This window comes from Gymnogyps californianus, chromosome 4, assembly GCF_018139145.2.
Source record: "Gymnogyps californianus isolate 813 chromosome 4, ASM1813914v2, whole genome shotgun sequence".
Classification (NCBI taxonomy): Eukaryota; Metazoa; Chordata; class Aves; order Accipitriformes; family Cathartidae; genus Gymnogyps; species Gymnogyps californianus.
In genome coordinates, this window is record NC_059474.1 from 81,723,431 (window position 1) to 81,747,475 (window position 24,045).

Consider the following 24,045-nt stretch of genomic DNA (forward strand, 5'->3'; position numbering starts at 1 on the left):
TTTTTTTAGGATTCAGGCAAATAGCATTGTACCCAGCACGGATAATTTCCTTTTCTCTCTTTACCTTAATTTATCCCCCATCAACCGGGGAGTTACACTTGAAGCATATCTAAACCACGCAAAACCCTTCTCTTCATTAACTGTGACATTTGCTGTTTGTATATTGGTCATGATATTAAGTACTCATTGTTTCCCCTTAATTCCCAGCTGAACGCTACCTATAAAACAAAACTCCTGTAATCCTGGGCCTACATTTCAAACAATTCAGCTCTGGGCAGCAGAGAGAGGAACCAGTTTCATCTAACTTCACCTGTACAAAGCTACACCTCTAATTCAAGCAGGCCACAGAGGCTCCCTATGGCATCAAGTAATAATAATAATGAAAAGGGATACTTCCTAAAAGCAGTTTATCCCACTTGAAGGTAACTGTCTAAAATACACAGAATGAATAGCTCTTTGGCTGCATTTTGCACTGCCTGTAAGCACCTGTTTTAGAAGACTGTAACGCATGGCTCTGGACTACTTAAGTATTTAAAACTTTCTGGTTTCAATCCCAGGCACTCACTCACATTTGCTGTAGTAATGGGAATGAAAGGCACTGGCTGGACCATGAGTCCTACACTCTGTAAACACAGGTATTTCCCAAGTTTTTGCAAATTGCTTATCACTTCTCAGCATCACTGCTTCACAGTCAGCTCCCTATGTTGACTCTCCCGCTGTCTCGTACAATGATATAAAAGTCCACATTGCCAAATCCACCATCTTGAGCAGGGAGAGAAAACTCCTCCTCTGAATGATGCAGTAGGAGCTTAGAATGATCCTGTCCTGAAACTCAGAGAGCAGTCTGTCCTAGGTAGTCTGAAATACAACACGATCCAGCCATATTTCCAGCACCGTGAAGCAAGACTGGATCATATAGCTTCAAGAGCAAATATGAAAGTAATTAAATATCCAAGTAAAGAGGGAGGCTAATGTACAGTGAATGTGACAGACCCCAGTGTTTTGTCATCTGAGAGGTCTTTGTTTCAGCACATCAAAAAAAAAGTAATCACATCTATGATTATGAAATAGTTCGGTTGTGGGGGTTTTTTATGCTACTATTTCAAATATGAACTCAGTATCAAAATGTGACTCCTCATTTGACGAAGTTATTTAGCATCATATAGACAATTCAGGATAGTCAAACCAACACATTCCTGATTTCTTCAGCAAGACAGGCCTGAAGCAGCAGGCTGTATTTGGGTTTAGTTTAGAAAAGATTAGATTATGCAAAGCAATTTTGCTATTTGAGTTGGCTGAATACCAACTGAATTATTCTGAACCTTGTATCTGGTACAAGATTCATGGAGTCGTCATATTCGGCTTGATGTGGCACTCTTTTTCATAAACCAAGACAGCAAGCATGGCTACAGCTGTATAAAAGCATAGGCAATGTATAGCTAACAAAGTATTGTGATGGATACTATACTCCTGTTTGGGGAAAAACAAACAATATACAATTTCTCCCTTCAGGACAAAACTTTGCTGACGTTTCTAATTTACAGACACCTTTTTTTAATTTTTTTTTAACCTTTTTGTAAGGAATCATAATAATAAATATGAGAGACTGTAAACCTTCTTAGGGAAATACAGCAATTTGCCTTTGTAATCCTCCAAGCACTGTAACATCTGAATCAAGACAGATATTCTAAAGCAACTCTGTCAGTCCCTACCAGAGCCACAGAAAGCCAAGACCTTATGACTAAATGTATCAAAGACATTATCAAAGTGCCTGATCTCTGCCTGCTATGAAAAGCTCTGATGGCTGACTGAAAAGTATCCAGGGGAAAAAAAAAAAAAAACCAAACAAACCAAAACCTCAAAAATCACATGCTGCTCGATTTGGCTCAGTCCTGCCTCCTCAAAGATCTGACCTTAGGCAGAAGGGCAGCTTGGAGACTGCACATTCAGAGAGAACAGTTTCAGAGTTTGCTTATTTGTGTCACAGGGAACCTCCATACATGCGCAAACAGCTTGGGGCCACTCACCTTAAGGGAAGTACAATAAAGCCTGTCAGAAACAAGAAGAAGAGAAATCCATGTATTCAGCAATGGCAGCAGGCCTGTGTCCCCCTCCCCAGCACCAGGAAGTGCTGTGCTTGCATTGTCCCTCCCCCTGACTGCATGTTTCCCATCACAAATGCTGGAGCTTATTTGTTAATTCAACCAAAAACTGCTTGGTGGGAGAAAAAAAAAATGTCTGAAAGCTCAAAGAAATAGTTTAATTTCATGTTTTAGGTCGAAGAAAATTTTATTTCTGAAGAACTGGTCCAACTGTGTTGTCACAGTGAAATAAGCAGTAAAACTGGCTAGAAAATTTCAGCCAAAAAAATTTCCTACCAGAAAACCAAGACAGCATCAAAATTATTTTCTAGGACAAAGCAGAAGTTCTTGTGAGCTGCTGCTGGGAGTGCCTCTGGTCTCCTCTTCCCTTACGCTGTAACTCATCTCAACTACGTTTCCTATAATGCATTGCAGTAATTCATGCAAGTGCAAAGCATAATATTGACCTGAGAACAATTTTATTTTGGATCAGTATGGGAGAACATAATATTTGGATGTATCAACATTAAAGGTTTTCTGATCTTCCTGTTCTGCCAGAAGTTTTGACACTACCTCCTTCCTTGCCCATTTTGAATGAAATAACCATTTAATAATGAATTTCCCAGAGGAAGAAAAAAAAATTAAAAAAAGAGAAAAGAGGCACTTCATTTGCCATAGACATTATACAAGTATTCATCTCAATGATTTTCTTCTGGTTTGCAGAGCAAATGCTGACATTACTGTTATAATCACGTACTGCATGCCTAACTCTCAAGTCCTGCAGTCACCAGTATGACCCCCTTGCATGTGCCTGGTCCCACTCACTGTAACCCCCACCTGCATAAAGATCTGTGGGGCTCCATCTCTACTGCAAACACAGAAAATAATATAATGTACTGGACAGACAACAGCTTAAAAAAAAGTTACTGAGTTCAAGTTTTGAGAATGATCGATGCAGGATCATTTATAGCAGTCGTGTAAACTAGGATAATTGATTACCTCCATTCATTTGAAGGACTTGTTTCACTGGCGGTGTTCTCTCTCCATATACCTACACCTTTTGGTAGCTGACAACCCTTTTAAGTGACTGCACAGCTTAGCGACAGCTGCTTTTTAATTACAGTCAGTCACAATAGCAAAAGCAAAGCTTAAACACGGACACATTTAGCAGATCTCTTAATATTGCAAGCTATCAAGTAAGATTCAGGCTGAGCAAAGAGATCCTTTTACAAATCTAACGTGCACAACCCTGATCTTAATTTTTCGCTTTGATTCCTGTTTTCTTCAGCCAAGACTTACCAGGGCTTCAGGATCTTTACTTTCTTCACTGTTGCATCCATAATAGTCAGGGGTTTTATCCAAATCCTGTAAGTTCCCTTGTGTTCTTAAACCCTTATCTGAATGACAAGACTGGCAAATTGGTGCATTGCCCATGTCAGTTCTTCTGCTAACTCCTACAAGTGGGATTGCCCTTGCGCCGCAGAGGGTGCCCAGTGCTCCTGAAGGACAGCCGACGATCCAGGAGGAGGATCCCGCCTGTGCTCTGCTCCCCAGCCACTCGTACCAGGCTCCCTTCCCCGAGCCGTCCTGTGTCACGGAGAACCCGAAACCCCAGCAACTGCGGGCAGCAGTCGGTGACCATTTCCAATTCAGGCACTGCCTGTCTATTTTTACACCTACCAGGCCAGCTATGCATGTAAATGGTGTTGGGGTGGGGGGGGAACTGCTTTCCAGCATACAGCCAGCCTGCCTAGCAAGTAAAGTTAAAGTCCCACTGAGTGAAATGCCTCTACATGTGAGGGTTATTGAATTACCCAGTTGTATGCCGTTGAATTTTGATTTTTTTCCTACTGCTCTCAGTCTCGCTGTGTTTACGTAAAGCACTAAATTTCAGAACGTTGCTAATGCCTTCTGAGTTTCTAACTCAAAAAGATGAGTAATTCAAGTTGCATCTATTTGATAGTTACAAAACAAGACAAAATGTATGAGTACAGATTTCATGACCATTTCATTCCTGTGATTCACATGGTATTTTATGTTCATGTAGATAGTAACTGTGATGAGCCTGCTTTTGAATTGATATATCCCCCGGGTTTGATTTCAGAGGAGCTCAAATGTATCCAAAAAGGACAATCTCTGATGCTAGATCACTTTAGCTCTTGTTTTGGCTTTTTATTGTTGTTTTGGTTTAGGGTTGGTTGTTTTTTTTTTTTAAGCTAGAATAGTAATTATTAAAAACAAAACAAAATCAAAGCAAACAAACAAAAACCTCACCAAAATTCAGAAAAAGGACATTCCCTCTAGGTTTGAGTTAGTTATCATAACTGTACTCAGTAGGATAAAAATCATTTTGAGGATTGCATTTTGGAATCCACCCATTATCCCAGAAGAGGCCCACTGCAGAATTAAAAAAAACAAACCAAAACAAAAACCCCACAAAGTTAGCTGAGAAATAATTAGCAGTTTTCAAATGCTTCAGGAACAGCTGGAGGTAACGGAGGCAATGGAGACAGACTGCCTGTCTGTAGGTAACAGAGTCCCATAGAATATATCGCAATGCACATAAGTACATTGGGCATGTGTAAGTACAGCTGGGCATGTATTTGAAAAATTAAGCCCAAAATTCCTCAGAAACAGAGTGATCCTCAAAGAATTGTAACATCTAGCCAACATTTTTCTCTTTGGAGTTTCAAACTATTGCTAGTACTGCAATACAGGTCAGCAGGCAGCTGTCCATAGCATCCTATTGATTTCTACCCAGCTACCCTTCACAGCAGTGCCAGTTATAATCAGTGAGAGCAAGCTCTCCCCAGCCCCCTTTTAAGGATTATTGATCGATATAGGGTTCTCTTTTGTGTTAATTACCCTGAGGTAGATTTAAAATGGCTCTGTAACTTTTCCTTGACTGATGAATACTCCAGGATGGGATCATTCAGCTCCTTCGAAAAGCCTCAGGTGCTACAATGTGTAACGCGTATGAATACATACGGATAGACGCACGCACAAAATAGCTAAATTCATTGTTGATTTATGTGAATATATACTTGTACAGAACTGAATGAAAACTGAACTACGAAATGTCCCCGACAACAACATTTTTGCCAGCAATTGGCAAATATGAGAGATGGAATGTTTAATCTTACATTCAGACAGCCTCAACTTCAAATATAAAATGACTAATGAACAAGTAAAGGCTTCAAGTCATGTTAAAATTATACATTATAACAATTAAATATAATATGTGCACACATTACTTCTTAGCTATGGGCAGATTCAGATGCGAGCTGACCATACTGAAAACGACCACAGTCCCAACCATTGCAACTGCATTTGACGTTTGGTTCCCACAACACTGAAAGCAGTCACTGCCTTTAATTGCCACCAATGATGTTGCAGAAATTTTCATGCAAGGCTAGCCTTCACATAATTAGCTGATGCTGATTTTCTTCAACTCTTCCAAGGCATAACCCTATGACAGTAAGGTGTATATACATTGCCGTAACTTCTTCGTGTAGCTATAAAAATTAAAGGATGCAAGAAGGCATCCCACCAAATGCTTGAGTCAACCAAAGTTCACATAACCAACATAAACTGGAACTAAAAATCCTTGGATAGAGCAATCTATCTAACGTGAAATGAACTTAGTAGAAAATATAGAAGAGTGAAACAAGGCAGCAGCTCAAGGGGAAAGGGTGGCAAAAACCAAGTAGCATGCATTCCTTTGAAATAATGCTTGCAGAAAGCAACAATCTGTGTAGACATCTGATGAAGAGCAATGGATAAGCTTTCTGCCAGAGCCTTTTAACAATATTACTGTTGTTTGTCAAAATGGTTCAAAGTCATTAGGGCAAATTACTCAGAAAGCAAACATGTTCGTGTTTTGCCAAACTTAGTTAGGACATCATATTCTAACAAAGTATGCATCTTATGATGTAGGATTCAAAGCCTTTGTGGAGGAACGTGTTGCAGTATCTTTGTAAGTTCCCATGCTCTTTTTTAGCTGTTGCTGTTTGGGCTGCAAATCTATCCCATCAGGCAGCAGTGCAGAAACCAAAACACAAAGGCATGGTTTTCAAGCATGAAAATCATACCAAAGCATCTTAGCCCTCCTCTCTGTACAGAAAGGTCAGAGCCTGCTCTGTGTTACACTGCCAGAACTGCTCTGAAGCCCATGACCTGGCATGTCTTTGCAGGGGAGCAGAACTTTTTAAAGAACCTCCTGTAGGTAAATTCACGGAATCCACTTGTTTTCCCACGCTTTAATATACCCTTTACTCCTCAGCAGCACAACAGACCTTTTTGCAACACTAACTCCAAACCTTAATTACTCCCTTAACTAGAAAACCTTCAGAAACACTTTAAAGTGCCTGGTAAGAAAGGCAGCAGAGTCTCTCGTATACTATACTTAAGCTTTCATGCCAGGATAGCAAGCAGCTGACTAAGATGGGATCCCTCTTGTCCCCCAAAATGTTGAGACTATAGGAGAAACACAAAAAGAACTCAGTAGTCCAGAAACCCACCTTTTTGCTCCAGTCCATGCCTCACATTCATGCTTTAAACATGTATACAACCCTCACGCTTTTGTGGAAAAAAAATCACGCTGTGCTTCATTTTGAATGTTTAAGTTTGCCACAGTACTTGTGGTAAATGCAAACTGGTTCATTCATCTTGGCAGGTTTTCCCCAAAGTTAGCCTTGTAAAGTGGCAGCGTTAACTGTGTCAGGATTTTCATTTTTTAAGAGAAATATTCTGGTAATGTGCTTCTGTCAGAAACCCCATTCTTCCCACACCCTTGTCTTCCTAAGTCAAATCCTAGTTATCCACACATCCAACTTTCTTTGTTCTTGGCCAATAAACTTTTGGGTTTGAGTTTTCGCACACTGAATTCTGACACCAAGAAAATGGGGAACAAATCGAAGAATTGTAGTACTATTTAGAGCAACCAAGGGACTGCCCTAGTTCATTTGTTGAAAATTGTCACAGTACTACTCTTTGCTTCACCACAATTTCAGAACACCCCTCCTTCTCTTGGCATCATTCTTACGTGATGTGGTGGCTCACTATAACACTTTCATTAGCTATTGCTTGGGGGAGAATTCCATCCCTATGGGGAATTTTCTCCCAGCAACTTTTGCACTTTTGTACCCCCCAAATAATGCAAAGGGATCAGAATTGACCAAAAAATGCAGACCGGCAAGCTCAAAATCCTTGGCAAAGACCGTTACCAGTATAATGGGCTCTCTGCAAAAAATATAGACCCATATGAAGACTATTATCAGCTGCCTTCTCTATTTCAAACATGCTATAGGCTTTGGGAAACATTCGGGTTTCATCACTTGAACTCTTTCTAAGCCCGCAGCAGTTAGGATTATCAGCTTTTCAGCAACACAAAGCCAGTATACAAAACAACAGACAAAGCCCTCAGCAGACTTCTGGGAATTGCATCTTGCAAGATCTTTTCCATTAAGCGCAGCAAAATGTACCTTCAAATTTCATGGAATCAGGCATTAAGCACATTTGCAGGAATCTTATTTTGTTACATGTTATACTTCTTTAAACAGTTTTCCTAATCGTGACTTTTAGAAGAGATACAGCTGTGGATAAAATTAAATACAGTTGAGTAAAGATACTCATTTTTAAACTTGACCAGAATGCCCCCACTTTTTTTTTTTTTTTTTTGACAGAAGTGAGGTCAAGCATGTCATATAATGCCTATTCTGAACAGCATCAGACATTTTATAAATATTTTGCTCAGATATGTACCTGGCTTGGTTTAAATGTTAGCATGACACAACTTCTGACAAAAGAACTACCACCTCCTTTGGCCAGCAAACACCAGCATGTATTTGTGATTCTTGTTATGGCCTGGTTTATTTCCAGTTTGCCATATCTGAAAATATTGAACCTAGTCAAAGGATGAAATACAGATGTAAAACACTTGGAAAGTCCTGTAAATTAAAAATTGAAAACAAACCCCAAAGATAAACATAGACAGTATTGCCTGAGACCACATAAAACACTAAGTGAAAAAATAAGAAGCCTTACCATCCCAAAAAATGAATGTTAAAGACAAAATAATATTGAAAGACGAAATAATATTGAAAGAAATGTTTTTGCACATGTAACATTGCACTTTTATCATACTTATGCATACATTATGCTTCATAATGTCACCAAGAATAAAAATAAGCATATAATGATTATAATGTCATCACCAAAAAGAATTTACTCTCCTAATTATAGTATTTATTCTGTCACCAGTTTCTGTTTTCACTTTTCCAAAGATTTGCGTAGCAAATGGAGTCATTGCTAAATACTTTGACTTGCCTACTACTGGCCGTCAAGAAAAACAGCACAATACAAAACCACTGATTTGCTGCTACTTGCAAAATCTCAACTAAGACCTCAAAGGCTAATAAGTGAGAGGCAGTGAAATCAAAGCTGTAATCTAATCTCCAGATGGAGACTTAATTTTATGGGATACTGTTCATCAGTCCAGGAACGGCAAAGCTGGTGTGTTGTAAGATGAAACAGGACTAGGGACAGTCACACACACCCAGGTATGCAGCAACAAAAGCAGAACTGCTCTGCTGCTATGAAGAATACGTCTTTATCCTGTTTTGCCATTCCTGTTAAAGCTTAGTTTGTCAGTAGAGGTTTCAATTATGCCCTAGTGTAGCACAGTAGCTAAAATAACAATTCAGGAGGTACTGTAAAAACATTTAGTGCTGCAAAATAAAAGGCAAAAGGGACAAATGAAGAAGGAGAAAGAGTTCCAAGTATCAAGGCAAATCACAACCTATATATTGTTAGTGACATAAATCCCCACATTTATTATTGTGAAATCTTTCCCCAAAGAGGTTAATTCCTATTACATTTTTATGGTTAAACATAGTAATTAAAAAAAAAAAAATAAAATAAAAGAGACTGTACTGGGACCTATATATTTCTAGGAGATTTCCTGAACTTTGAAATGTTTCCTAAATGCAAAGTCTTTCACTCTTAGGGATTCTTCTATGGGAAGGCCAAGTACAACATGGCTCACTTGTTTCTGGCAATTATTTTGGGTCAGATCTTGAGCTCATGCAGATTATAAAATCTGATGATCTATGCCTTTATAACATTTATGCCCCCTTTATGTTTTACAATAAGGACACTGATGCGATCATTATTTCCCAAAAATTCAGCCTTTTCTTTCTTCTGGGATCTACTCTATGTTGGTCACACAGGCCACAACAAATAATTCCTGAAAACCCAAGCAGCCTTTATAAAAAGGCAGTTGTCTACTACAGAGGACCTAGCAGCAAATCCTTTTCAGCTTAAATAATTTGGGTCCAATCAATTGCAAAAATCTATTCTAAACCATTTTGAAGAGGATGAATCATTTTGCTATGCTTTAGATGGTGAATCATTCAACACATTAAGCATAACGATCCTCTCCGGACAGCGACAAAGAGCTCTTAATCCAAGCAGTACCATATGTCTTCGTATCCCTATGAGAATGAGCAAACAGATAACCTGGGTTTTAATCATCACAGCTACAGATCCTGCAGTACTGAAGGGGCACAGGTGTGACAGGATTGGGAAAAGATTGTTTCATGGATAGGAAAGTTTAAAACAAAGAAGTATATATTAAAAAAAAGCTATACAGTCTCTGTTACTCTGAAATATTTACGGCTCCCTGGTGAATTTACAGGGACTTTCCTCCAAACACAAGCCACCTGAGCCTCCAGCATTCCACAGATAAAACACATGGAACAAAAAAAATTAAGAAACAAAAGAAAAACCAAAGTGTGGACAATTCAAATTCAAACATGCAGCATACTGCCTGATATACCCTTCATATACTGGTTAGAGTGTAAGCAAGTGCAAAAGGTAACCTTTTTATTCCAGTATTCATAGTGTTTAAATATGTAATCCATAGAAATACAACCTTTTGTATTTTGGTTTCCTGTAATTTAAAACATACTGGGTTATTTCATGCTTGTTTTCATACCTATTCACAGAGGGAGAAAATGTCTCACATGAATTCTGAGGTAATTAGAAAAGAAGTTCATTTCCCTTCTACAGATTATCAAATGATCAATATGCAAGTTGCTAACAAAGTTGCTTTTTTATTAGCATGCACCAATCTATTTTCCCATTTGAAAAATGCAAAGCATATTGCACAGAGAGAGTGTGTTTATTAGGGCATTACCCTGGGATTCTCCACTGGATGCCAGACTCGGCACCTGTGGTACAGCCTCAGCTCGCTCTCGTCTCATTTTGGCTTGGTCCATCAATGTGTTAAAAGAGTGTGGCACATACTTATTTTGCAGAGTTACTATAGCGCTTTCTCAGTATCTGTAAAATTATGGGAGCTTTTGGATGAGAGGTGTTATACAGGAAGATAAAAAACAAAACAAATTTTCATGGTCTATTTAACAGAGATCCCCTCACAGGCACAGCAGTTTATGTATCACATACATATTTTTCTCATAAAAATTACAGTCGATGTTTCTTTTCTTTCTCAGCCCTGCTTCAATCTTCCACTTCCCAAAGAGAAATATTCATTGGAAAGGAAACGTACGTGTTAACATCAAACACTGAATAACACACAGGAACTATTACAAGGATTGTTAACTAATCGCAAAACTAGCAAAAGTTTAAAAGTCTGGGTTGAACCAGTGGAAGGAGAAGCATTCAACATAATTTTATCAGCTGGTCTTCATCTATTTAATTTGCTGACCATCATTTTCTCAAGCAAGGACAAGAAAACCTGTAGGACTGTATGGGCAGTTCTTCGGCTGGAATCTAAGCATGACTGTGAATTATGAAATTAGTACCTGCTTGATTTCAACTCAGATGCAGAACCATGTTGTTCTTGTGGACTTGCATCTTTGTCACCTTTGTTTCGCAGACTGAAGTACTTTTAATGCATAGCAATATTTGTATTTGCTGATATATACGGAAAAGTACTTGTGTTATAAAGTCACAGCTCTTCACAAAATTTAAAAAATGCACGCATATGCTATTCAGCATAAACATGGTATAGGCAGGAAATGATGGAAAGCCACAACCTCAAATGCATCCGCAGCACTTAGCCAACACAGAGCAGCATTTAGATCAATTTAGTTGTGCAAGCCCAACTTCACTTTGACTAACACTGTGGGATCTTATTAGCAGCAGTAATCTAAGAGCAGTGATGCAGCAAAGCTTTCACTGCACCAAATCATGTATCTCAGAATAAAAGGTTAAGAATGCAGTTCAGACCCACCCATGCCAACACAACCATAAAGTATATTATCCCTTTTTGTGCCCAAAACAGCTTCCCCCCCCCCCCCCCCCCCCAACAGAAGTAAAATGTTTTTTGAGAACTTCATGGTTTTATATCCGTCTGTGGCAGTAAGCTCTAATTGGTACCTATTTGTCTCAAGTGGTTCAGTATAAATCTAAATCAAATATCTGGCCTGTGATTAGCTCTAATTTTTGTTCCTTAAAACAGACCAGATACTCATTCTGCCTTAAGCCATCTTGTAGGATTTTGTGAAGCTATCTCATTCAGAATTTGGAATATCAAGTAAGGCCTAAATCCTCTTCTCTAAGATAATTATCCTATCTTCTCTTTCGAATACATCAGGACATCACTGCTGACTCTCTGAAAATCCTAGTCTCTTAAGTCCTTGTTATTGAAATACAGAAGGAAGAGAAACAGTCCCACTGCAGACCGCCGTACCACTCCGTTGCTTTCCCCCTGAAAGCACCATATGGTTACTCCCATTGCGTTAGGAGAAACCTTGCACTGACCCTTCTCCCACGTGCTTCTGAAGTTCTCGCTTCTGTTTGATTTCTTACAAATTTTATACAACTTTCAAAGACAAAACTTCCATATTTTCATGTAAAATCAGTTTGTCGGGGAAATATATATTTCATGTATAACATATAAAGGATAGTATGTCTCATATATATACATAGGTACACAATATACATAATAGTTTTCCACATGATGCATCTTTTGTTTTACTGTAGTTTAAAAGAATCAATTAATTCAACGAGGAATGAAAGGTAACAATGTTAAACACATAATTCTTCCTTTGCAAAAGATCTTGCCATTCAGTGACATTCACTAAAATGCACTTTATTCAGGCTAATGCCCAACATTTATTGAAGTCTAAATGTTTTCCTGTCTAAACGTCAACTGTCGTATTTTTTTGTTATTGCAGTAATATCTGCAATGCTGGTAACAGGAAGCGAGAGGTTAATCAATTATAATAAAACGGAGCAAAACAGCAATATGAAACAGAGACAACGGTAACTGCTTTGCTCTGAGATTTAATATTTTGCTAATGAACTAATCTAACATGCAAGGAAGACAGAGTGAAAATACTTTAAGAAGTGTTGCATGTATATTAAATAGCACAGAATCTTGTATCTGGAACACAAAGAGGTGCAGGTTCTGATAAATTTCTTCATATTAAACATCGCTTTATACTGAAAAAAACCAGTACTGTTTTAAAATAGATTCCCCCCCCCCTTAACATGTTGCCTTATCACAAGCTTGGAATATTTTTGCACTGAAACTTCAAAGAGAAAAATGGTCTGTAACTAACTTATCTTCCCTGGAGCTCTGTCCTAGGCAGGATGATGAAACCTACTTATAGTTTAACACATACAAAATGTCATAGCTGGTAATTGAAAGTTATACAGTCTTATCAGACCTTTTGTGGAACTAGGGAAATAGTTTTATTTTTAAAATGCTAAAAAAAAAGCATAATTCATTTTAATATTAAATACATTTTGAAATTGTGCCTATGTAAAACTATTCTTTCTAAATACTACTTGAAATCACTGGGTAGAGAAGTATCCTCTTGTCTCAAAGGCAGCTACTGTCTGGGCATACATTCTGGTAACAGAAAGAAGTAGACTGAGGCCTTCAATACCTAAGAAATGCTCCAAGAAATTGAAAACAGAATACAGAAACACAGGTTTTAGTGTCCCCTACCAGCTGAAGTATAAAAAAGAAAGAGCATCAGATGTAATGTATATGCAACTTTTTTTCCATTTCTATATTTGTCAATTAAAGAAAAGGAAAAAAAAAGGCACATTCTTAGGGAATCCTCGAAGAACGATACATTTTTGGTTAGCATTGTACGCCTGATTCTAGCTTTTACTCCCCCATAATAATTACTGGTTGCTGATGTACATAATTACATAGGTTCTTAAGTACCTACCAGTAGTTAATTTACTCAGTTTCTTTTTTATTATGCATCCTATGCCTGTCTATTATTTCAGGGCCCATTAAATACATCTGGTATAACAAGTGTTTCTATTAATCTGTGTCGTGGTTTAACCTCAGCCAGCAGCTAAGCACCACGCAGCCGCTCCCTCACTCCCTCCCCGCTCCCACTGGGATGGGGAGGACAATCGGGGAAAAAAGTAAAACTCGTGGGTTGAGATAAGAACATTTTAATAACTAAAGTAAAATAAAATACAATACTAACAATAATAATAATAATGAAAAGGAATATAACAAAAAAAGAAGAGGGAAAAAATCAGAAAAGAAAGAAAAAAAAAACCACACACCCCAGTGATGCACAATGCAATTGCTCACCACCCGCTGACCGATGCCCGAGCAGCGATCCACCTCCCGGCCAACTCCCCCCCATTTATATACTGGGCATGACATTCTATGGTATGGAATATCCCTTTGGCTAGTTCAGGTCAGCTGTCCTGGCCATGCTCCCTCCCAGCTTCTTGTACACCTCCTTGCTGGCAGACCAGGGCCAGCATAAATGGGAAAGTGAAAAATCCTTGACTTAGGATAAGCGCTCCTTAGCAACAACTAAAACATCAGTGTGTTGTCAACATTATTCTCACACTAAATCCAAAACATAGCCCTGTACCAGCTACTAAGAAGAAAATTAACTCTATCCCAGCCAAAACCAGGACAATCTGCATGAGAAAATACTTTTATCTTGAGTATTAAACAGTTGTTTTAGTAAATTGCTCTTTATGGTTAAACTAGAATCAGAAAAAGTATATCTAGTGCCACTGAAAGAAAACTATACCTAATCCCCCCCAATTCACACACTAATATGAGTCAATGCACACTGATATATATACATATGCACACACATACACACACACATTGAATATATCTGTATCGATGTTGAAAACCACCTGGCTGTGCAAAGTGGAGTTACATTTAGTTGACCTACAACCATAAAACAGTGTAATTTTTCTATTCAGTAATATTATAGCTTATGTTATATGTGCTCAACTAACCACACCACTAGCTACCTGAAGAAACAAAACAGAATCCAGCATTACTGACTCCAAGTCTCTGGCTTTAACAAGTTGATAAGGCTTTGGTGCAGATGAAAAGACATCCTCTTTGGAGCAAACTCTAAAGGGCTTATCTTTCCAATCTTTGAAGAAAGAGTGAGTCATGAAATGAAAAGTTATGCGCTATACTCATCGCATGCCAACAAACAGTATTTGAAAGCTTGGTTTTATATCACTTCTGTCTAACATTTTTTCTTTCCCCCCACTCGAAGTAGTTTGTAATAGATGATAAATAAAAGATGACAATCTTCCAAAAGCAATTCTCTATGATCAAAAGTGTTTTAACAGAGTACAATCAAGAATTTTGGTTTCTGTATGCAAACAACAATTTGTGCCTTATATAAATAATCCAAACAAGGGACGGAATAGCATGAAAAATAAGTAAGTATGCTATGTAACTGAATAAACTTTCATTATTGCAACCATATACACGGTTCTAAATATACATTTTGAGATCTTGTGATTGAAAGCACCTCTTCGCATAGTTTATCAGCTAGTTAGACACGCCACCCAGGGAAAAAAACCAAACAACCTCCATGCAATTAATAGAAACACCAAAGGTCATACTGAAAAGCATATCATCTGTAACCAAGTTTAAATTCTATTATAACTGTAATGTTTGATCATTACCAAATAAATTATGTTACTGAATTACCCTATATATCCTACAGTATCCTCAAGAATTGGGGTAACCCTTAGCAATGACCACTCCCCCACTCGTCCCTAACAAAGTCCCACAACTCCAATGTGCAAGTGGATGGAGTCAGGGTAGGCAGCACAACTCGAATCAAGCAATGGTGAGTTACGTCCCTCGTGACATCCAGCACTCTTCCATTTTGGAGCGTCTTTTCACATCCGTATTACTTCTCTCCAGCCCTGTTCTGTCACTATTACAGCTCATTTATTTGGACTTCATGGCCGAACACCAAAATTTGGCCCAGAGGCAATTACAAGATGGAAAATAGGTCACAAGCCTCCACAAACCACTCCTCATTCCAACGCCTTCTCTCAACACTGCATTTCCAGCTTTTCTCTCTGACAGCATCTTTATAACACCAAATGGGACAGAGACACATAAAATTTCAATTACATGCAATGGAAAATGAATACGTTTCCAATGAGGTTAAGTGCAGTTGTTAATAGGCAGTGTCAGAAATAGATTCCAATTTACCTGGACCTGACTCCTGTTACCCTTCCTTTCAGAGAGTAGCACTTCATACAATCAGCCTGAGCAGGGAAGTCCTATGGACTTGTTTATTTAAGTGCTTATCAACAGAAAAAATATTGCTAAACTGGTCCTTAGCTTGTACTATATTGACTAAAAAAATAAGTTGGTATTGTGCTTTCTAATGTTCCCTGCTACCTGAGATTACAATAAATAAAAAAAAAGAGAGAGAGAGAGGAGGAACCAAGATTCCCATCTCGCAGCAACTCCCTATTTTGTGGAATACTGCACTAAACCTATTCTATGAGGCTGGTACCTTTAGGAACTCAATCCAGATAATCTTGCAGAACAAAAGCAAAATATGCTCTATATTTGAGATATAAATGACTATAAGTAGTATAATAATTTATATCAACCCTGATAAAGTGAAACAGTAGATGCGAATATTTCTATGAATTTTGACAAGGCCCTGTTTGCCAGATTTCTGGTAAAGCGGCTATTTTTCTAAGCAAAATGTCTCATAGAAGTTAATAAGAATATTTACAAACATTCTAACATAATCATAATACTTGCCTTAGTATTATTAATTGTATTGCAAAGTAGAATAAGTGCAATTATTTCCATTTTACGCACACAGAAGGCAAACTTCAGCCAGGTTCAGACCTCAGCCTGAGGTCATGAAGGAGGTCACTGACAGAGCCCCAAATCCCAGGTCTTCATCAGATAGACTACAATTCCCACTTGAATTGGCATTTTACGTTCAGAATGAGTAAAAATAAGAGGGAAAAAAAATATTTTATATGGCAGGCTAAACAATAGCCAAAAACCCCAGATAAGTAAAAGTACATATATTATGCAACAATACTCTAAAACAAAGGAATTTTGTATAATAAAATACTTGAAGAGGCTAACATTTCCCAGGCAAAATGAATATTAAGTAAAAGACCTCAGATCCTGTGTGAGACTTCTGAGAAGTCCTACTGCATTCAAAGAGACAAATGAAATTCTTTTTTTATTACTGCAAAGATGACTCATTTATGGGAGGATATCAACACCACATACATGGGAAGCAGCTGTCTGATTAAATGAATATTTGGCTATTCTTATCCATTCTCTATAAGCCTGCTCCAGCACCCACTGAAGTCAACCCGATCTTTGCCTTCGGATTGCAATAGGATCAGTTTATCCCTGGCCAGGCGGTCCTCTCTCAGTCACCGCTCCAACTCCCTCTTGCACTAAAGGACTGTCAAGGACAAAAATCACAGAAGGAAAACCCTGTGGCAGTTCTGTCAGCCAGCTCCTCTACAACCCACAGCCTCGTCGATCAATGGTCAGGCATCCTCAGTCCTTCTGGAAGCACTGACGCCATCAACATTTCTGTCTGTGTGGGATGTTTCATAGACACTTTTTTCTTTTTCTCCGCCCCCCCCCCCCCCCCAATTACATGTACTATTTCTAAAAGTACATTTTACATCAGAGAATTTTTCCCCTTTTTTTTTTAAGCTCCCTCCATAAGCTATATAGTACAAAATGAAGTCACATATTCATCACAAGGAAGAACATGCCAGTTTTAGCACAGTATGAGGAAAACCTTCAGTTTAATGCGGAATATTTTGTGTGGAAGAATAGGAGAAAATGCAAGAAAGCAAAGGTGTAAAAATAATTAAAAATTGAAAGTATGTTAGCCTACCACTGAATAGTCAACTCTTAAGTATTTGGGGTGTGGTTTTTTTCTTAGACTTGGAGTGACAATGTTGCAAACAGAAAACCAAAACTCTCTCTCCCCGACTCTGAAAAGAAAAAAGCCGCGGCTCCAATTTTGCAGGACTATGCAATTGCTTTGGAGTATGAGGACCATATTTCACCTTTCGTAATGATGAATGCTTAGTAACTTTTTCCAAACCTCTGCAAAGTCAAGCTTTCACTCTACATAGTAGAAATTCTGTTTGTGTAAGGGCTAAACAACACCCTGACCTACATATTTAGCATTATGCTATTGGGATAGAAGCTTGTGCACAATTTCTTAATTGCTTTTTTGAAACGACTCAGATGCTTTTCCAATATTTCTCAGCTGGATACTTCAACAATTCCACTGCTCCTTTGAATATTCACCTACATTAAGAAAGGACTAAAGGTATTATTTTAAAATTAATTATAATATTTTATATATATTAGAATAACTCTTCTGCGTGTCCACTGCAGGATGGTTTCTATAGAAATATTCTGTGTGTCAAACAAAAACTATCTACACATAGCAAAACTTTGACTCTTCTTCCTGCTTAATCAGTGACCACCACCTGATGCTGCATTATCTTTGCACAGTGAAGATGTCCCTATTTCTAACACTTGCACAAACATCCTCGGTAAAGCCACAGATGCCCTAAAGTAGTATTTAGGAAGTGAAGATTTTTGTTCATTCTCTGATCCTATTTCTCACTGACAATAGGGGTCTCCCACCCCCACAAAACCCTAAGGGGTTTAAGTACCAGCAAGTTTCTGTATTAATAATCTCAAGGAATTCAAAGATGTACATAACAATTTAAGAAGCCGTAATACAGTTTAAATAACCTCCGCACACACAAAAATGAACTAAAATGTATATCGCATTTATCTCTCTGTATAAAGTATGACTATCACAGGAGCTCATATACAATTGGAACAAGCATCTTGCCATTGTAGGGACCGTTTCACTCTTAGTTGCATATATGCTATTATGAAGTAATGGGAGACTATAAGCTAAAATAGGCAGCAAACCATGTTTCAGATAGCCCTTTCTGAACTGCTTAATAAAGTTATCTAAGCAAACTTAAAGGACCATTGATTGGAAGGATCTCAACTACTGGAAATTACTTTCAAAAGTAAAACCAGAGAAGAATATTTAGAATTTATGTTGCCATGTGTTAGAAGTGCACTAGCTCCTTTGCAAGGCTGAAGCAAGCATACTCATTCTTCAAAAGGCATTACACTGATGGAAAATGAACATCTTGAGTTCCTGGTGTTGGGAAAAACTGCCTTCATTTTATCTGTCTGCCTTTGCAAATTTCTCTCCATTTGTGATTTTCAAGCTCTTTCTGCTTCTCCAATTATTTTAATCATTACATTTAAAATGTTATTAAATTTATAAATGGTTTCAGAACACTAAAGCTCTCCTCATGCCAACAACATGGTGATTTGAACAGGTCACAGAACATAAGACTTATCTAAAGAACATTTTGGTCGTCAAGGTATATTTGCTTAACGTTGCTTTCCACCATAAATAATCTCTCTTTCTACCACAGAGCAATATTACAGAAATTGAACAAATGTTAACAAATTACATTTGAAAATATAAAGCACTAAGATGGTTATGTAATATGAGGTGAATTATCTCCTGTTTGAAATCTTCTGGAAAAAATCCTAAATCTCTTGAAATCATTAGCAAATCTTGCAGGGATTTCAATGAGTTAAGGTTACACTCTATATTGTTATAAAACCAAGTGTTCTTTTATAACCTTTAATTACAGTTCCCTATCTCTAAATTATCCATGTCCATCTCAAAAACCATTTCCAGAAGGAGGCTGGTTCCTCTCAAGCATTCTGTTTTCATAACATTAAGTTTACATATTAAAGTTGGTTTGACCAGCTACATTAAAAAAGGATCAAATACCGCTTCCTGTATTTCAGGCTTCTAGACCAATGATTGTCACTATAACTATGTAAAGACTACGAAATAATGATGGTTTATTGCTCTAAATAAAGGAGTATGTACTGCTAAATCCACCTAGGTGACTTACAAAATGGCTAAACTGAGATAAACAGAAAACTGATGTTAATTAGCCTTTTCTACCACCTACATATTCATAAGGTGAAGCAATACCTTGGTTCCTCCTAAGCTGCCCTTAGAGAATTCCCTTTCATTCCTCCATTTTAATGAAGTTAGCAACCACTGCTAAGAGCAAACATGCGCTAAGGTTTACGTCAGAGCACTGTACCAACAGTTAAAAACAAATGCTGCAGGGACAAATCCTCAGCATAAATCGAAGCTACACAGGAGCCTACAGCCCTGCATCAGTTGTACTGTACCTTACCTCTGCAAATAACTGTATCCTATCTGCACTCCTTCCCTAACTGCATTTTCATCAGCAATGCCACAAGGCAGGCACAGGGAGGATAACCAAATACTAAACCAAATAGGTTAAGGGCTAGGCTTCCTTAGAAATACGAGGAAGATGGCCAGCCACGTACTTCCTTAAGCCTGGGAGAACCCATGCTGCAATGCAGAGCTAGCTCTGTGCACGGCTATTAATTATTTCTGATTTCACTTGTTTGGGAAACCTTTTTCAAGTCCTCATCATTCACCAGGCTAATACCATGCACTACTTCAGGGAAACAGCTCTATTAAATTACATATTGCTAGTGCCTGTATCAGAGGAAAGAGAAGTTAGTAAATAAATTATTACCAAAGAAGTGACTGAGTGGTTTATCTACATTTTAGACAATGCTGCAGGCTTTGTGTTGTCCTTGTGATAATCAAGAAAAGGAAATAAAATACAACTCGGGGAATTTTTCGTCATCCTAAAAATAAACCTGATGCAATGGTGTCCTGGTTTCAGCTGGAATCGAGTTAATTTTCTTCTTAGTAGCTGGTACAGGGCTGTGTTTTGGATTTAGTGTGAGAAGAATGTTGACAACACACTGATGGTTTAGTTGTTGCTAAGGAGCGCTTATCCTAAGTTAAGGATTTTTCAGTTTCCCATGCTCTGCCAGCAAGCAGGTGTACAAGAAGCTGGGAGGGAGCACGGCCAGGACAGCTGACCCGAACTAGCCAAAGGGATATTCCATACCATAGAACATCATGCCCAATATATAAACTGGGGGGAGTTGGCCAGGAGGGGCGGATCGCTGCTGGGGCATCAGTCAGCGGGTGGTGAGCAATTACATTGTGCATCACTTGTCTTTTCTTGGGTTTTATTTGGGGTTTTTTGTTATATTCCTTTTCATTATTATTATTATATTATTATTATTGTTAGTATTGTATTTTATTTTACTTTAGTTATTAAAATGTTCTTATCTCAACCCATGAGTTTTACTTTTTTTTTCTGATTCTACTACCCATCCCACTGGGAGGAGGGAGAAGCGAGGGAGCGGCTGCGTGGTGCTTAGCTGCTGGCTGGGGTTAAACCACGACAAGTGGTCGCCCGCTGAAGTTGCCATTTGCCAAACGCAATTAGGCCGAGCAGCACAGACAGTGTGGGTGCGGTGTCAGTGGGCGAAGGCTGGTTTCTTCACAGAAAACACAGCAACAGTATTTAGAATATGGCACATATTTGATCTAGTTGCTATGGAGTCTCCATGCATTTCTTCAGAAAAATTTTGCTGCTATACATCAGTTGCTATTGCCACTGACCAGTCAAAATAACTTCTTTTTTTTTTTAAATCTAATTCACTTTTTTGTCTCCAGCAAATGCCATTTTGCAAAATGATTCCATAATCATTAAATCCAAGCCTGCTTTGCACACAGCAGCTTAGCATGTCAGTTTAAGGCTCACATCAGCATTTTAAATTTTACTGAATTCCTCCTGCAAAGTCATGTCACTCTACCAAAATACTTTCAAAATATATCTATCCATACATAATTTTTTCTATGAGCAACATAAAAAGAAATAGGCATCATTTGGAAATTGACTGTTCTTTTTCTTTTGCCGTTACATAAAGTTTTGTGGGGTTTTTTTAATATGGTGCAAGAATATAAGTTTTATAATGAGAGAGATCAACAGTCTTATTTCAATAACCTCTTTCCAACAGTGACTAAACAGAGCTAATATTAAATCTGTGGAGACCCTGTGCAGAGGCTAAAACAGAGATGACTTACACTGTTGCCTGACTTAACTAAGTGGAATTGAGTCTACCTGGCCTGGAAACGTGGGCGACAGCAACGATTCCTTTCCCCCAGGCAGCTCTGATGTCCAGTACCACATTCATCAGCAAAAATGGAAAGTACTTGCTGAGCATAACTATTTTCCATTGCTGTTTGGTGAATCTTAGTTACTGCCTCTTATTGCTACAGTAGTGACAGTATTATCAACATGGTGCATGTAATTTCTTTCCTCTCTGCTGCATTGGTGCCTTTAAAAAAAATGAAGCAGGGGAGTAAGAAGGCTCAAGAAGGTCCAGCCGCTCCTAACTAAATCACAGCCTGAGCAGTGAGGCACTAACTAGCTTTTCTCTGTTCAAGTCTCCTGTTGTATTGTCAGCTTCACTGGTTTTGAGCCGCAATGTGTCTGTTAGACATCCTGACATAGCATAAGCCAGAAATAGTAAATAATTAAAAATAAGCTTAAATTATTAAACCTAAAACAGCCTAGAAAGGTTTGTAATTATGGTTCTATAGGCTGAAATAATTTTCTACTAGCCTGGGGAAATAAGAGCTACATCCATTTCAGGCACTCGTTCTCAACACTGGCTTTATTTTACATATAGAAATAAAAAGTATGTAGATCTAAATTATCAGGGAAAAAGAAATCCACAGCCTTCCCCAGGACACATATAATAATAGCATCACATTAATATTTTCTAAATGTGAAACACTGCAAGTTTTTCATGACCTGATCCAACCATCTCTTTTGTAGACAATTAGTTTCAATGGACGTTTTCAGTGCACATGCCAACAAGATAACTTTTTAAATCTAGTGTTACTTCCCTTCCCCTTTCTCTTTCTGTTCTTTCTTATTCTCCCTTCATCAGAAAGGGAACAGAGTCCGCAATGCAATCCCCACCAGCTACGGTGGGAATTTTGCTAGAGGATGAGAAGTTAACCTTAAATAGAAGAGCTCCCAAATGGGTACTCTGAAACCTATTTAGGCTCAGTTCCCTAAAACTGTCTCTTTTCCGAAGCCCTAAGCAGCTAATAAACATGCTATATTTTGAAGAGGTTAACATGCTAAATTCTTCATTAGCATCAACAAATAGGTGGTAATTACAGACTTTTTTTTTTTAATTGCAGCCTTTGTTTTCAGTCACTTATAAAAGGGCAGCTAGCAATTAATCTGTATCGATCCGTATGTGGAAGGTCTTAGTATAGGAATGAGTGTTAACATGGTTTTGAAGCAATCCCTGAAAAGCTATCAGCAAAACACTAAATCTGTTTACAATATATGTAACTTTTATAAATAATTACCAAGAGAAAACCCTTGAACAGTGCCAACATGTTAGCACCTTGTACAGTGCCAACTCTGTGAACCATCTGAAATTCACTTAAGTACATTTGTCAGATTTCAGTAATTCATATTATATGCTCTAATACTGCATATAATTGTGTAACAGTGTGGAATATCTACTCCTACTTACACCTGGACAACTCCACAGACTGGTAAGGAAAAAAAAATGTTGCTTTTAGCTGTCTAAGGCTAAAGGATTACTAACAGGTTGCTAACAGGAGCGTTCATCAAGATGTAGTTAAGTAGAGGAGAGCAGTTCTTGCAAACTGTATATCTTCCCCTAAAGAAGCTTCCAGTCAGGGAAGAGAAGCTTGTCAGACATTCAAACAAAACTACCCAGTGACACAATGACTGCACAAAAGGAATTGCTTGGGATTAATGCAGAGAACAGGAATTATTTTTAAAAAAACTTCAGGTAACACCTACATTCTCAATAAGTAACGCAAAAGATATTTTGTGAGCATAGAGAGTCAAGCCAATAAAGTATGGAAATCTATTTTACTATGAGTTGTAGTATTTTGCTAAAATTCTGAGGAAGAAAAAAATATTACGTTTGGATAAAGTTAATGACAAGCTCACAAAAGTGCAAAAAAATTCTTAAAAATTAAAAGTAGCTTCAGGAACTTACACACCATTTTGTTAGGACAAGAATAGATCCTATGGAGAACAAAGGTTTTTCATCGCACCCGAAAAATGCTACAGGACTGATATTGTTGACCTACAACTGACAACTCTCTCTGACATCAGGGGATCTTTTTCTAAATAAAGACAAGTTCAGATCTCTACTTTGGGAACATGTTCTATATCTTGACTGGAAGTAAGCATGGAAAAATATTTAAAGGGGAAAGTTTTCTGTTACATTGGTCAACAAAACCCTTAATTACTGATAGCAGATCTATGCTTTGTTTAGTTCTATTCTTCACAATATCTTTAGTATGACGCTGTATGAGTAATGAAGATCACTTCCTAAATTTGTATTTTCTTATTTGAATATGACCAGGACTTGAAGGGATGATTGCCAGTCACCTCAATAACCTCCAATTTACACAATAACTCACTTACAAGGCGTTAGTACTAAAGTAGTTTTCAAACCACTTTAAAGTCATCATATAGGAGTTAACTATCATCTAGCATCCCACATTGTACATTCAACGCTTCTTTCCATCTTCACTACGTTGACTACACAGGAAGAAATTCAAATAGACACTTGACCAAGAAATACGTATTTGTAAAAACACATCTGTTTAAATTCTGAAGCAATACTAATGTGTGTGCTTGA

At 37.9% G+C, this 24,045-nt stretch overlaps 1 protein-coding gene across 2 annotated transcripts in view; it reads right to left on the reverse strand.

Moving 5' to 3' along the window:
• ANK2 (ankyrin 2) overlaps nt 1–24,045 on the reverse strand; it is a 246,943-nt gene that overhangs the window by 163,188 nt on the left and 59,710 nt on the right. The window contains exon 1 of one of the 2 annotated variants that reach the window (XM_050896049.1): nt 3,381–3,515. The exons of the other annotated variant lie outside the window; for it this stretch is intronic. Coding sequence (XP_050752006.1) covers nt 3,381–3,515 — 135 coding nt within the window. Of the gene's footprint in view, nt 1–3,380; nt 3,516–24,045 lie in introns of those variants that run through there. 2 annotated transcript variants of the gene reach the window in all.